This window comes from Neofelis nebulosa, chromosome 13, assembly GCF_028018385.1.
Source record: "Neofelis nebulosa isolate mNeoNeb1 chromosome 13, mNeoNeb1.pri, whole genome shotgun sequence".
NCBI classification, from domain to species: Eukaryota; Metazoa; Chordata; class Mammalia; order Carnivora; family Felidae; genus Neofelis; species Neofelis nebulosa.
The window spans coordinates 77,757,331-77,774,184 of NC_080794.1; the positions used below are offsets into that span (position 1 = coordinate 77,757,331).

At 37.6% G+C, this 16,854-nt stretch overlaps 1 protein-coding gene across 3 annotated transcripts in view; it reads left to right on the forward strand.

The window, feature by feature from the left end:
- Positions 1 to 5,269: 5,269 nt before the first annotated feature.
- Positions 5,270 to 16,854, forward strand: part of CCDC172 (coiled-coil domain containing 172) — a 72,309-nt gene continuing 60,724 nt past the window's right edge. For all 3 annotated transcript variants that reach the window (XR_009252660.1, XR_009252659.1, XM_058697879.1), the window contains exons 1-3: positions 5,270 to 5,352; positions 5,760 to 5,898; positions 6,080 to 6,165. Coding sequence is in view for 1 of the 3 variants with exons in the window: in XM_058697879.1 (XP_058553862.1) it covers positions 5,350 to 5,352; positions 5,760 to 5,898; positions 6,080 to 6,165 (228 nt within the window). In the remaining 2 variants the exon portion in view is untranslated. The remainder of the gene's footprint in view (positions 5,353 to 5,759; positions 5,899 to 6,079; positions 6,166 to 16,854) is intronic.

Here is a 16,854-nt window from a genome sequence, read left to right on the forward strand (position 1 = left end):
CAATTTGACACAACCAGATTTCAAGGCCCTCGTTCATTTTATTCACCTTTGTAATAGAAAATTCTTACCTGCCTTATATAGTGTCCACGCAATAAATATTTATCAACTAAACAAATTAATTATACAAGGTGGAAGAGAATGGCTTCCAAGGTCTGTTTTGTTTTTGTTCTGGGTGGGGGGCTGATGGGCTAATCTCGGGTAGGTGCACCTGGGGCAGCCTTCCTGGCTCCTGTGCTGGGCTCCTGACTCTGACAGCGTGAAGATCCAAGTTCAGCACCTTCACTATGGCTTCCTAATTCCAAAGTTTGCTATCCCCTGACTCTTTTTTTTTTTTTTTAATCCCATGATTCTGAATGGGCTATTGGAATTTCTTCATGCAATGTATTTCACAACCAAAACAAGTCTGCTTTTCTCAATCAATAATTAAGAATTGACAGTTTACTTTCACTCTTACTGTGGAATTGCAAGACCAAAAATAAAATTGGCACCTTTAAGTATTTATATTTATATTTATATATATGACTTTACCATATGTATGCGTGCATTTATATATGTATGTGTATGTGTGTATGTATGTGTGTTTTCTCAATATGCACCTATATTTATCTACCTGTCTTTCTCTCTTTATCTATCTAATCTCCTTAATGAAGAAGGGCTCCTACAGTAGGTGAATTGCCCCAGGCCAGCTCTGAACCCTAGCTGTATACCCTTTCTTCAAACTCTTACTAGAAAGTTCAATATAGAAAAAAGATAAAAGAGGAATTGTTTTAACTAAAGTAGTCGAGAGCCACTGGTGAACAAAAAAGATCTTTCATTGGAGCAGAAGGAATTAGGAAGGAGTTCTTGACTAGTTCTGACATTAATTGCCTGTGCAATGTGGGGGAAATCCATCAACCTCCGTGGGCTCAGTGCTAACAACTATAAAATAAAAGGATTGTGCAAGATGTTTTCTAAAGCCTAAAATAAACACTAAACACTAAAATGCTTCAAACACTAAAAATGCTTTGATTGTAATAGAAATAAATCAGTCACTTAGATTTTTGGTAACTATTTTTTTGCAGCTTGAGTTTTAATGTCTGTTTTATGCATTGAATTGTATCCCCAAAAAGATACTTTGAAGTCCTAAACCCTCAGTAGCTCAGAATGTGACCTTATTTAGAAATAAGGTTATTACAGATGTGATTATTTAAGATTAGGTCATACTGGTGTATGGTAAGCCTTTTATCCAAAATGAGCTGTATCCTTACAAGAAGAGGAAAGAGACAAAGAGGCAGAGACAGATTAAGAGAACTCCAAGGGACAATGGAGGTAGAGATTGGAGTGTTGCATCTATGAATCAAGGAATGCCAAAAATTCCTACTGAGGATCAGCACGTAGGAAGAGGCAAAGACCAGTTTCTCCCTTAGGGGGCCCAGAAGGATCCAACCCTGCCGACGTCTTGATTTCAGACTTCTGGCTTCCATTGTGTGAGAGAATATATTTCTGTTGTTCTGAAGCACCGAGATGTGATACTTCTGTTTTAGCAGTTCTAGAAAACTAATATAAATATTAGGAAGTGAATACAATACTTTGTATACCATTTTCATTTTTAGTTTTTCATGTTAGATATATTGCTGGTTAAATAAACATTTACAAAGCATGATCCATTCTCAATTATTTTTCTTTAAATCACTTTTGATTTTAATTTGTTATACATGGATTGCATTACTAATCTAAATTCCATAAATCCAAAAAGCCTTTGAAAAGATATTAATTTGTTGGTGATGAGCTTTTTTTTTTTCTTTAAACGTATCTGCTTTGAAATGAAACACAGCTGCTGAAATAGTCTTATTTTCTCCAGCCTCTAGTTTTTGGAGGTGGCAAATGAAGTGGTTAAGGATCTGCCTTAAGATACTATCAGGGTTTAAATCCTGATTCTGCTACTGTATGTGATTTGAACAGGTTAGTTCTCTCTGCCTCCGTTCTCCAACTGTAATGTGGAACAAATAAACGCACTGATCTTATAAGGTTATTGGGTTGATAAGGAGAATTAAGGCATGTCAAGGTCTCAGATGGTGGTTGGCGCGTACTAAGTTATTAATACATTTTTAGCTGTTGTTCTCTTCCTTTCTAGTACTTCTAACTCATTGCCACAGATTGATTACCTAGAGCACCTCGGACAGGCCCAGTCACCTGCTAGAAAACATTACATGATTTCCCATTATATAGTTTATGAAAATGTTAAACACCATCTCAATGTTGACTTCATCTAAATTTCTGCTTTTTTTCTCCCTTACTCGCTATCTGTTGAAGTTGCACCCTCACTGAAATGTAGCTCAGAGTCTATCCCCAAGTGATAAGTCTCCCAGGTCACCCACATCACACTTATTCTTTCTCCCTCTGCCAGATTCCCGTAACACGGGGGTGAAGGTCTCATACACAGCCTGCTTAGGAGTTATTTGTGCATGCTATATCTCATTTGATAGCTGATGACCTCTAGGAGGGCAGGGCTTGTACCTTTCAATTTTGTATCCCCATGGTACCTGGCAGAGACTTTTTTATACTTAGTAGATACTCAATAAATGGTTGTTAAACTTGGTTGAACCTACGTTTTGTTTTTCTTTTTGGCAGATGCCCTAAGAAAAACATAAAATAAATGAATTACTTTTCTTCTTTTCATTGCGATATATACGCCCTGGGCTAGTGGGTATTTGCAAGCCTGGTTTAGAACCTAGGGAAGTCATCAATCTAAGAAAGGAGAGGAAATGCATTTTAAATCACAAGAGCAATCTAGCCTTATGTAAGGCCTTCTAGCAAAGCAATTATCAATGGCTCAATAACCCAGGTGCTAGAGTTTTTATGAACACAAGTCTGAGGTTGAGAGACAATGAGTGATCTTAACTTTTATATTTCATAGGTATGCAATTCAATGAAACATGTACAGATGGAAAGTTTAGATCTGAGAATCATATGTGGGTATCACAATGCAAATAATTGGCTTTCTTTCTACAGAACATCTGTTGAAACATCTGAGAGCAGTTGTTTATACTGATGCCAAAATGCTGAAAAATATAATAATTCTCCAATGAGGTTAGAAATATCCGGGGGAAGAAAAATAGTTTTTATGTAGTTCTGTTTTTATTAAATCCTGTTGTTGTTTCTCTAATATGGCACATAGGAGATGCTCAATAATATTTGTTGAGTGAATGTTGATTGAATAGCAGACTCATTAAACAGTTGTGGAATGAATCACTTTTTTTATACATATTAGATAACATTTTCAGAAAACGGTATGCCCTGGTTTTACAATGCCATATACCATTTTTATTTGGCATCAATTTAAGTAATGCTACCCTTGCTCTGAATATTATAGAATGTAATTAGCATGTATATCTATTAGAACATACTACTGAATACAATATATGAATAAAGCTAGTATATGACAAATGAATAAAGCTAGTACACGATAACAATATTTTAATATCGTAACATGTTACTTTTACTCATTATTAAAAAGCACTTAGAATTTGATTGTGGGCTTGTATAGTCATGTTTGTTGGAACAACTAAAAGAAAATGCCTAGAGGTACCTATAGTTTGGTACCTCTAAGAATTGAACTTGGGATTTAAGCGCACCAAAATACTCTGTTACATACGGCAGAAGACAAAGAAGACATTTCTTCCCCCTTACCCCATTCCAGAATTTCCAACAGTTCTCTCTTGGATACGCCTGCGTGGGTGAGGCGACCAGGTTCCCCAAAGGCTGCCCAAATTCCACTCTGCCAAGTTTCAGTACAGAAAGAACATGTTAAATAATAAATGTGAGTTTGAGTGTAACTAATAAAATTGGGATGTTAAAGAGCAGCGTGCTTTTGAAAAGCAGCCTCCTTGTGAGGCTGCTCCCTGTGCAAGTCCACGGGAAATAATTCTGAAGGGAGTGATATTAATTAGTGATATAATTTATCTTCTGGAAGCCCTTTCCTTTGACGGTGCTGTGGCACAGTTCATAAGCCTCCAAACGAGCGCTCAAAGAAAATGGTTCAAACCACAATTTCAGTTTTGTTTTCCATCCTTGAACAGATAAAAGAGTCAAATTTATTTCAGTACATCTAAATTTTACACATGCATCACATGATGGGGGATTATGAAGATAGAAAAATGTACTTATGAAGTTTTCAACGAAATGGTAAACTGCTTATGATGTAATCAAAGGAAAACAGAGTCGAAGTCAAAATTAAATTCATGGTCTTTGATCTCAGATTTCTTGGTTTCAGCTCTAGGTCTGCCATATACTAGGTTTGCCACCTTGGCAAGATACTTAACTCTTCCGTGTCTCAGTTTTCTATACCAATACTGTGAAGGTAATAGTAAAAATCGTTGTGTTCAGAGTAGTACCCAGCAAACATTCAATAAATAGTATTAGTTGTAATTATTACTTATTCATAATATTTTCAAGCTTGGGAAAGAACAATTCAAGGTGAGGAGGATTACTCGGAAGGCAGTAGCCAAAGTGTTATTAATATTTGCTTCTGAACGGTATGTTTATGGGCAATTCTTTTCTATATCATTCACTTTTCTGTATATATTCTTTTATAATAAAGTTTAAAAATTAACTTATAATCATACATGGCGTGATGGAAATTGAGGTGGAAATTTGGAATAGGTTAAAACTTATAACCAAATATGCTACAGCGTTAATGAAGTATTAATTCTCTTATACAGATGATGTGACAGATGATGTTGCCGTCTTTCAATTCTAATACAATCTAACTAAAAATTACTTTTTTAAGTTTAGCCAATGTCAATGCTACATTCAGAAATCAAGACAAATGTTTATTATAGTATTACAATTTTGACCTACTAAAACTAAAAAAATACTTTATGTTTTAATTTAAAAATCCCATGCAAAAGTCCCAAAGGTGCCTTTCATGTTTAAGCTTTAATTAGCAACCACTTTGGTCTCTGACACATATTGTGCAGATATCGAAGTGTTAACATTACTGAAGCTTGATTACAAAAGGCAATGATTAATTTTAAAGCAGACTAAAAAGATATGCCCTGATTACAAAGGAATGATTAAGGCGGAATGTCAGACATTGCACATTTATAGCAGTCTTTGCCACAGTCAAAGGATAAGCTGTTGCGGTTTATATTTAGAATCATGAGTACTTAGTTCTTTATGATACGGGGTCTTTGTGCTTTGGAGATAGATCCCCCAAAGCCCAAGCGAGGTCTTAAGACCTTTGGGGCCACATGGGCAAAGCAAAACATTTGAAGGCAGATGGACCCAACGAGACGCCGTAGTTTACGTCCACAGCAGGCGAGGCCAAGGCTAGGCGCTGGCGGCCGCCTGCAGGAAGGTCTCCAGGCCATGGTATTGTGAGCAAGTGCACGTTTTGCTGAGGGAGGGAGCATTATGTGGCCCTTCTCCATAAAAGAGAGGAGGGGACGGAGAGGAAAAGGCCGGCCACAAAGGGCTGCTGCCCCGGCAGGCTCCAAAGCCTCGGCTCTCGGAGCCTCCATTTTTATCTGCCACCAGCACAGAAAAGAAACTCCGAGAAGGGCCGCGGCCTTGAAGGAAAGGGAGCTGCGTTCAGCCAGGGAAGGAGCGCAGAGTTGCTGTCCCGGGCAGAGCGTGGGGGAAAAACGGTTGTCAGTCCTTAGTGAACAGGGGAAACAAAGGCCTGGAGCCGGCCTCGCGCCCCGCTTCGGGCGGCCCGGGCTGAGGCCGATGCAGGAAGAACAGCCCTGAACAAGCCTTGTCCCTGTGGTGCTTTCCAGGACCCGCGGCTACCAAATACTGAAGGGCCCAGGAAGGATCCGTGGCAGCCCGGGCCTGAGATGAGTTTAGAGTCCTTGTTTCAGCACATCATCTTCTCGGAGCATCAGGCGGAGGAGAGTCGCCGCTTGATCCGAGAAGGTGGGTGTTTTCTGTCTCCTGCTGGGGTCTCTGGCTCCTCGAGGTGGGGGCTTGGAGCTCAAGGCAGCCCCGCAGGCGAAGTCAGAGCGGGTGGGGGGGGGGGGAGGGTCTGCTGTCTACATCAAGAGACACGGGGGCTTGAGAAAGGTGGAGGTGTTTAAGGATTTAATTTGTGTTACAGTAAGGTCGGAAATTAACAGATGTCGTGAAGACATTAAGAAAGGAACTGAGATGCTGAATGAAGAGAAAATCAAGTTGGAATCCAAGGTAGATTGACCGGTGGAGCATGTTCATTGTCACTTGGGTTACAAAAAATCTGTTTTAACTTGGGTTCTCGAGGATATTTTACCCTGTAACTAGTTGTCCTTCCAGTAGGAGGCACATTACTAGGCTGGTTAGTGGAGTTGCATGTTGCCGGGTAGTATTTCAAGCACTGAGTCCCGTGAGGCTCATTCTAATATGAACTTGCCCTAAAGAAACCAGTTTAAAAGTAATGAAGAATTGATTGCCCCTGTTGTAGGATGGTTAACTTCTAAAAGAGCCCGATGTCACTGGGAAAAAAAAAGTTGTTCAATAAGTAGTTGGTGCAGTGTATAAATTTTGAATAATAAATAATTTAGGAAATGGGCTGTGTTGATATAACAATTGAATGTAGCTTTCGAACCAGCCTCTGCCATTTGTTGTTCAGTTCCCTACCACATGTTGGACATTTCTTTCATCCAGAAGTGTAATTTTTTCACTAGCATCTCTCTGTTTTCTGCGTCATTTCAAAAGTTCTGTTGTTTTAAATAGAAGCAAGGAAATCTGACGGCTTCTTGAAGGAGGATTTTGAAGGGTGGGTAGGATTTTGGAAAGGCAGAAATAATAAGAGAAAAGCATTTGGGGCAGAGAGAGGATGTGAACAAAAGGGAATCATGCCCAAGGCATATTGGGAGAGAAATCTAGTCAAAGCAGAGAGCTGCTATCTGGGAATAGGAGGAAACCATTCCAGGCTTTCGAGCAGGGAGTGGTGTGATAAAAGTGGTTTTAGGGAGATTTCTCTGAGCTCTGGGAGGAAGGGAGCTACGAACATCATCCAAGTATGCCCTAATGAAGGCTTTGCTATGGGGGACGTGGGGGAGAGAGACATTCATTCAAAAATATTTGTTCAACACCTAGAGATAAACTAAACAAGCTGTGTGCAATGGCAAATCTGTTTGAGGAAGTCTGTTTGCTTAAAATATGTCTATTTTAACCAGTGCGAGGGATTTCCAGTTATCTTTCTCAACAAAGTAATCCTAGATCCCTTATTTACCCGGTGACCTGCGAAGCCTGCCCTTGGACAGCTTAGAAAATTTCTTTATTATAGCATTCATTGTACCACGTTACAATTAAACAACAGTACATACTTGTATTTGTGTTTGTATCCCTCACTGTTTGGGGACCGACACATCTGGCATTTTTTTCTTACCCGTCTTTTGTTCCCACAACTTGTATCCAGTGCCCAACACATAGTTTGTTTTGGCGTTTGAATGAATTGATGAGAACTAATAGTAGGATACTAGAGTGCTGTCTTTTAAAGTAGAATTTCGAACTGTTACTCAGTGAGACCCTAGGTCCTGCTTTGCTTGTGAGTAGCGGACGAAGTAGCTACTAACAACAATGTTGTAAACTGATGCAGCGGGTAGAGCATTAAGACTGCCATGATGTAGCTTTCTTTTTCTTTAAAAAGAATCAAGATACTTTCAAGATTGGTGACGGGAAGCTAATAAAAGTAATAGGCAAAACATGCAATTAGGTAATGCTTAGCTAACACTTACTGAGCACTTACTGTGTGCTGGGCAGTGTTCTAAATGCTTTACCTGCATTAACTCCTTTACCCCTCCCAGGAATCCTGTGATGAGGCACCGTAACGAATCCCCCTCTATGGGTGAGGAAACACAGAGCTTAAATGACTTGTTCATGATATAGAATTAAAGGCAATTAAGCTACCACGATGAAAGTAACAATTGAGTAATGATAGCATATTTTGTTAAAACAGATTTCTTGGGGCGCCTGGGTGGCTCATTTGGTTAAGTGTACGACTTAGGCTCAGGTCATGATCTCATGGTTGGTGAGTTTGAGCCCCGCGTCAGGCTGTCGACTGACAGCTCAGAGCCTGGAGCCTGCTTTGGATTCTGTGTCTCCCACTTGTGCGTGCACTCTCTCTCTGTCTCTCTGTCAAAAATAAATAAACATTAAAAAAATTTTTTTTGAAAAATATAAAAAAGAAAGAAACAGATTTCTTGAGCTCATCTTAAGTTTTATTCTTCATGAAATCCACATATAATAATGTATCTGAAGCTTTTTCATTTAGTTTAGGACAAATTTTTAAAAGGTCACTTATGTAAGTTTTTATACAAAATGTATTTTTCCTGGATTGGTGAAGATATTGACCTGACAGATAACAAATGTTAAAAAAAATTGCTCTTTTTAGATCTTCTTTGAAAAAAAAAATAGGTTTGCTCTTTGTACTATTTTCTTTTTTAGCAGCCTATTTTGTTGAAACGGAAATGTAATTTGTGGCTAAATACACATTCTTAAAAAATGTTGGCTCAAATATTTATACTTGAGAAAAGACAGAGCAAATCCTTAACATTGTTTAGAAACATCTGCTGAAATTACTAATTAATATAGGCTCTTAAATGTGCATTGTTTTTTAATCCGCTCATATACGTGGGTAATAGTACGATTGTATCTTACTAATAAAATGAACATAGAGGTTCACAGTTCATACAATACTAATTTGTAATTGAAATAATTTGATTTATAATATAGTCAAAGTGGTGTGTGTGTATATGTGTATGGATAAAGATTTTAAAAGTGGAACCACAATTATAATGTAAATGACTAATGGGAACAACTGAAGAAGTAATCATAAATTGATTTCTTGTATCTTTTATTCTCAGAGTTAATTATATGTCTGCCAATAACAATGAAAATATATTTACTTGAATATTTGGCTTGGCATTTACTGACCAATTTATCAAGTGGAAGCAGCATAGGGAGAAACTAGAACATAATTTGAATAGACCAGTGCTTGAGCTATTTGTACAGTGATACATTCAGAAAATATTTGGGGCATTTATTTTGGAAGTGGCTTGTGGTCAAAAATGTATTTAGGAAGTACAGTACTCATTTTTTTTTTTTCTGTTCTGTAAAACCCAGGTAGCATGTAATTAGAACTTGAATGATAGCATTTGCCTTTCAGGGCTCGATGAGTCCTTTAAAATATATGGTTGCAAAAGTCTCAAGATTATATAGTATGAGTACTTTGTGAATTGGAGGGCTACAGTATGGCTGGTTAGGTTTGGTAATATGAAAACAGAAAGACAAGAACATGCCCTGGATTTGCATTAATGCTTACCAATATACCTAAAGCTTCTGACAGTCAAGGAAAGGTTTTATAGTATTGAGGACAGAGCAAATCAAAGACTGAGCAAATCAAAATAAAGGACTCACAGAACATTTGTAGTTTCTTCTAAGCATTTGAAAGGTATCTTGTTTGTTTGTTTGTTTGTGTGTTTTAAAAATGGTATATAGTTAAAACTTGGGCATTTAATCTTTATACACATACTACATAAAACCTAACATAATGCCATACTGCCTCAAGAGAAAATCACTGGAGGAAAGTCTGAGGCTATTTTGCTTAATTTTTCTTCTCCCAATTTTAACTTACTGTATAAACATTATAACAATAATAAGATAATATTTAATGAATTTTTAAAAGAAAATTATATTTAAATAAACAAGTCACTTAAGGGGGCTTCTTTTACTTTTCTTCAAAATGTACATATTCTTTTTTTTTAAGTTGATAAAAACCCTTCCCGCCAGGGACCCACCCAAAACAGTAGGTAAAAGTCATGTCTGTTAGTACTCTATTACCTAACTATGAAAAGAACAAAATCACAAATTGTTCTTTATGATATTGAAAGGGAGTTTTGTTACTAAGATTTTTTCGTTTTGTAAAAGTTGAACAATGAAAAATTCATATCCTTCTTAATTTTATTGTTGATTAAATTTACTTAAAAACATAAATAAAAGAAGGGCATTATTTCTTCCCTCTAATCAACAGTGTTTTAAAAAGCAGTACATGAGAATTGTTTAATCTCAATTTTAGGAAGTAACATGGAAATTCTGCTTATCACAATTTAATATATTCCTATAGTTTCATTAATTGTGACCAAGACACTTTTGGGGGTAGTTACACTTAGTTGCTTACAGTCTCTCTGACTTCTTTATATGAAAGTCCTTTAAGCAAAATCCCTCCTGTCCTGAACATGCACAGCTGATTTTCTAAAATTGTAGTAGAAAACTTTAGGTACGTTATGTCTTTTGCATTCACCTTGGTCGTGTGTATAATTCCATAGCCAGTCAATATATTTTTGAGTCTGGAATCTATTCTACAGAGTATTTTTCTTTCACACTGAAGATACCTCATAGAGGTTTGGCAGATGTTTTCTTCACTCCCCCATGCTACTGCCAGAATATTTCTCCACCCCCTTTTGGTGGCTCATACTGTGTTCTACCATATTTTCCCCTCTTTCTTTTCTGTTACCCTACTCACTCACTTGTTCTTTAGAATTTGGTACCTGGTCCCAGGCTTCCACTCTGTCTCCACTCTCCCCATCATTATGAATGTCATTGTCCATATGGACTATTCAGCTACCACCCTGGCCTGTTAGTTCTTTGGTTGCCACATTTTCAGTGACCTTTTTCCTCACTCCACCTCAGCCACCTATTTCCATAATCATACTCTGGACTTTGCCATCACCTTAAAACCACTTCACTTTCAAAATCAATAAAATATTTCATTTTTTTCCATTATATTTTTCAATTTCATCTGAACCTTGAATCCATTTCTGTCTTTCTCCACTAGTACTTGTCTGTTCATTCATTTCCCTCTTTATTCTTAGATTTCATGGTTGGTCACTCCACTCTTCCTCCTGACTCCTCTCTCTCCTCTTCTTTCACACCCCACCCCCTTGCAAGACTCCCGACTCTAAGTGAACCAATTAGCTGCTACTGTGTCAGCACTTGGACAATTCCAGGGGAGATTGGATCCAGTATTCATGAATGTTAGCCTCAGCTTCAACTGAGACCTCCACGCTGCCTGGAAATACTACTACATGTCTTTCTCACCCTCTGTAGTGGCTACTTAAACCTTCACTATTTTTATACATTTTATTGTCTCTTCTGAACTGTTTAACACTTAGGCGATAGATAACTTTGCCTTTTGTTTCAGAGAAAATAGAAACCATCCAACGGGATTTTTTTATTTTCCCACCTACAGTTCTCCAAACCTGCCTATGTGAAGACCCGTTTTCTCCCCTTTTCTTCCTGTTATGAAGGAGTGCCCTTCCTTCTGACAAAGGACAATTCTTCTATCTTCAGATCCTATCATCTCCTGTTTCATCATTATCCTTACCATCATCATTGTTATGCATATTCTTGGGAAGGGCTCTACAGAGAGAGATTAAAGATAAAGACTAGAGAGGGGCCCCTGGGTGGCTCAGTCAATTAAACACCCTACTCTTGATTTTGCCTCAGATCACGATCTCATGGTTTGTGGGTTTGAGCTGGTGTAGCCTGCTTGGGATTCTCTCCCTGTCTCTCTGCCCTTCTCCCACTCAAGTTTTTTTTTTTTTTTTCTCTCTCTCTTTCTTTCTCTTTCTCAAAAATAAATAAACTTAAAAAAAAAAAAAGACTAGAGAGTAAAGATAATCAATAGTTAAAAGTCTCTGAGGAAGTCAAAGGAGGATGGGACCCAGAGCATAAGGTAAGAATTAGCCTTAGACAAAAGGAGGGATACCTCCTCTGTTGTACAAACTAAAAATAAGAGGTGATATTGAGCAAACTGTTACTGTATATCACGCCTTATGGTAAGCATTTTACAAACACTATCTCAATTAATTCTCACAAGAACTCGGCAAGGTTGGTAGAATTATTCCACCCTTATTCATTTGAGACAGTTGAGACTCAGAAATGAAGTAACTAACACGAGGTCACGTAAGAGGTAATAGATAAAAGATTTGAATCTGTGTGGGGTTAACTAGAGAGGTCTTGCTCTTAACCACTGTAGTAGAGTATAAAGAAAGGAATAAGGACAGGATGAGGATGTAGAAAAGTTTGGAGACATAAAGCAAACCAAAGGCATGATTCATTAAAAGCCCCCTTGCTTTGGTATTTCAGCAATTTTGATGAATATGTGTCCTGTGTGTCTAATGAAATTATTAATAAGAATGTTTCATTTCTTTGTTCCTCTGCTTTTCCAGTTGGGTGGCCTTATGCAAGCGAGGTAATACTGTGAGTTTACAAAGGTTTCCCTGTAATCATATGGGCTACTCATTAGCAGAGATCCATTTCAGTCAGGCAGCAGGGTAGGATGAGTAATATACAGCCTTTGCCCTTGAGAGTTTAGAGTCAAGTCAGAGGTACTACTCCTTCCTTAGAGGGCTCCATCAGTTTAGGGTGCTCTTGGTGGCAAAAAACAGAATCCAACTCAAAAGAGCTTAAACAATTTTGAGAAACTACTTTCTTACGTATTTGAAAACCAAACATTGGGTTCAGAAGTTAATGCCGGTTGGAATCGCATCAGCTTCCCTATAGCAAAGATCTAACCATGGTGGCTTTACCAAATAAAGGTTTATTTTTTTTCCATGTAATGGGAAGTGTGGAGGTAGGAAATCCAAAGCCATTTATTAAGGTGCTCAAGGAAATCCTGGAAGATTTAAGGATTAAAACATTCTTTCTGTTGCACTATCCTTAGCATGTGGCTTTCATCCTTACAGTCAAAGTACTTTTCCATACCTGAATTCCAGCTGGAAGAAGAGGAGAACATGAAAATCAAAAGACTTCTCCTCATGTGGCTTTATCATTGCTTTGGTGGAAGGGAAGGCCTCTCTAAGGACTTAGACCTGCATCTCAAGGATTAGATGGTCACATGGTCAAGCCTGGAAAAGGGAGCCTGGGAATGTAGATACTTTTAAGGGGATGCATTCCTCCTCTGAATAAAATTGTAATTTTGTTAATAAAGAAGAATGGTAGAATGCTGGTTGTCCTTGTGTTCCCCGAAAAGTAACTAACAATTCCTAGAGTCGCATGGTTTCTCGTTCTGAATCGGGGAGAGAGAAGGAAGTTTGCAGAAGCTTTCTCTGAAAAGCAAGTACATTAGCCTCATCAGATGCCTCCTTTCCTGTCATTTCTACAAATTGTGACATGTGACTATCCCTAACTCAATAATTGTAGTCAAGAGTAGAAAATTCTCCCAAATTCAGTGGACAGTTTAGGAATGGTACAAGTTTCTGAGAAGTAATGCTTAACCGAGGAAAGGAAGAATGTGTATTTGAGGCACCTGCAGTTTCTACAACAAATATTTCAGTGGTTGAAGCCAGAAGGCCCATGTAGAGAGTCCCTGTAGTTGGCTGAAATATGTAAGGCTAATTGATTGTTTGTCATTTAATCTTGGTATTATTTATCATATATGAAAGTATATAATGCCGGGTTTTCTTCTGTAAGTTATCCCTCTGTCCAGTAAGACTTGTTTTATGTTGGGGTCCTTATAAAGCCTTTATGTTATTAACATGGCCTTAAAATTCCTTTATTTTGGACAGGAACTCAATGATGGTTTGAGATGCTTGAAGAAATCACCTGATTGAATTGATTTAAAAAAAAATTAGGCAAAGACATAACAGATTTAGTTATTATTCCAGGGAGTATGACCTCAGAATTCTAAGTACTAAATGTCATTGTGAAAAAGCCACTTAATAATGACCCCCCCACCCAATTCAACAAAGCTCTAAAACATAATACTGTGATAAAAAAAAAAAAAAAGAGCAACCTATAGAAGTACATAAGTATGATACCATTTAAAGCCACACAAAACAATAATAGATCTTATGAGGGATTATAAATATATAGTGAAAGTATAATGACATGCGTGGAATGATAAGTAGCAACATCAAGATAGTGATTATCTCTGACGGGGGTAGAAGATAAATGTAATCAGGGAAGGGTATACAGGGCATTTTAGCTGTACACATAATGTTTACTTTCTTAAGCTGGGGGTGGGGACATAGCTGTTATGTTACTTTTAAAAATAAAGATACATTTTAAAAGTTACAAAACAGTGTTTTTAAGCCTATTCAGAAAGTTGTGCAACCGTGACTAATTGCAAACTATTTTCATCACCCCCCCCAAAGAAACCCTATACCTTTAGCATCCCCCTCCATCCCCCCCATACCCCACCAACCCTAGGTCACCACTAATCTACTTTCTGTCTCCAGATATTGCATGTAAGTGGATTTATATGATAGGTGGCCTTTGCTGACTGGCTTCTTTCACTTAGCATGTGTTCAAGGTTCATCCATATGGTAGCATGTATCACCACTTTGTTCCTTTACCACATTTGTTTATCCATTCATCAGACCTGGGTAAAAGGTTGGGTTGTTTCCACTTTTAGCTGTTAAGAATAATACCGCTATGAATGTTTGTCCACAAGTTTTTGTATGAACACACATTTTCAGTTCTCCTGAGTAGTCCATCCAGGAGTGGAATTTCTGGGTCATATGGTAAGTATAGGTTTAACTTTTTGAGGAAATGCCACACTATTTCCATAGCAACAGCACCATTTTACTTTACCACCAGCAGTATAGCAGGGTTCCAATTTCTCTATATCCTCACCAACACTTGATGTTTCCTGGGTTTTTAATTTGTTTTGTTTTTGTTTTATAGCCATCTCAGTGGGTGTGGGATGGTATCTGGTTTATACTTTGGTTTGTATTTCAAGTTTCTTAATGGCATTAATGCTGAACATCTTTTCAGGTGCTTATTGGCCATTTGGCACATCTATTCTTAAGATGAGCTGCTTGATTAATGGTCATTTGCACGGTTCCAATTCTTGTAAGGTGTGGAGAGCTGGTCTCTGAGAAGCAGTGATCTCTCTTCATATTGATAGAACTGGAATGATTGCATTTATAAATGAAATGAAAAATATTACATATAGCATTTATTGAACTCCTTTTTCTCAACTTTGTTTTCACGATCTTAAAATCCAAAGAATATTTCATGATAATAGCAGTGTAGAGCGAACTCTATAACAGTATGCCAGATAGCCTTTCTATTTGCAAGTGCTTATAAATCACAAAAGTTGCACACTTCCTGGCTTGGATTCACAAAGTGGAAAATCTACTGCACTGTTTCTAATTGTAAAATTTACCATGTGTGCCTGTATTTCTTTCTCTTCTTCTCTTTCTTTCTTTCTTTCTTTTTCTTTCTTTCTTTCTTTCAAGAGCTACTCTAAGTGAATTGTTTAGCTTGAAATGTGAGAAGTGTTCTCAACAGGAAAAAAAAAAGTTTCCTTTCCAGGAACTGAGAGAATGGTTCTCTAAAGAATAGTAAGTTTGTGGCTCAGTATGCAAAAAGCGTGAGATTAAATTTAGTTTGCTGACCTCCTTATACAGCACAAAAGAATCCTTTTTCAGTAGTTTATCTTTTGATTTGTGATTTCTTAGAAAATCAGTTAACTGTGTTCCTCATTTCTAAATATCTCCAGTCACACATTGGAGAATTATTCATTCAACAAACATTCATTAAGCAATTTCTAAATCACACTATGAATGATTGGAAATCAATTACAAAATGACTCTCTACCTTAATTTGAGAGTTGACATCAAACAGCTTCAAGTATGTAAACTTAACTGTAAACTTAAAATTTAAAAAAAATTACTTTTATTCATTTTTGAGACACAGAGAGAGAGAGAGACAGGGCATGAGTGGGGGAGGGTCAGAGAGAGAAGGAAACACAGAATCCGAAGCACGCTCCAGGCTTGAGCTGTCAGCACAGATCCTCACACGGGGCTTGAACCCACAAACTGTGAGATCATGACCTGAGCTGAAGTTGGACGCTTAACCAACTGAGCCAACCAGGTGTCCTAAAACTTAAAATTCTTGATGTTTTCTTTTCTAAAAAAAAGTATGTAATTACTTTTAATTTTTTTCTGTGGAGTTCTATAAAGAAAAACTTTTCATATTTGTCATGAGTAATTATCTAAAACATGAAAATGCATGAGATCACTGGATGTCCTTTGAGTATTTGAGCACTGGGCATTTTCTAGTAGCCTACCTGCCTGAGGATAATCTAATTTTCTGCCGTTCTTTGACTTCAGAGCTTTTGCACTTGGTGTCTCCTCTTCCCGAAATGCATCTTCCCTCAGCTAGTGGTATTTTGTGTACACTTACTTCTTTTAGGTCTCTTTCTGGAGGGTGGCCAACCATTCCACTGGAATGTGAGACTTTTGAAAAGGACAGTCCCGTGAAAATCTTAGGGTACAGTTGCCACTTTAGAGCTCTGATTTTCAAAATGTGATCTGTAGCCAAAGGCCTCCCCAAGACTCTTTCGGGAGGTCTTGTGATGTCAAACTATTTTCTTAATAACACAAAGACATTATTTGCCATTTTCACCAGGCTTGCATGCACATTGATGGTGGGTAAAGGCAGTGAGTAAAAGTGTTGGTGCCTTAGCACAAATCAAGGCAGTGACACCAAACTGTGCTAGCAGTCATTGTATTTTTCACTGTCATAAACTCGCAGTAAAAAATAAAACCCACCAGTTTCACTATATGCCATGACTGTTTTGAAGTTGACCACTGTGTATATGAGTTTTCAATACTGTGTGTGATGAGTTGCGGTATGAAATAGCTCTCTTTTTTTTCTGGAACACCATTTTTACTTGAATAACTGACAGGCTGTAGTTATTTGAACTTGAGTACTTGGCAAATTTTTTTCAAAAATGAAGTAACCCTGACATTTCAAGGCAAACAACGAATAGTTAAGTAGTGGTAGTAATATTTTGCCATTGATAATATTCAACCTTCCAAACAAAAATTAGAATTTTGGAAGACTCTTACCTGTCCCTATAAGTGTGACAGTTTCCCAATA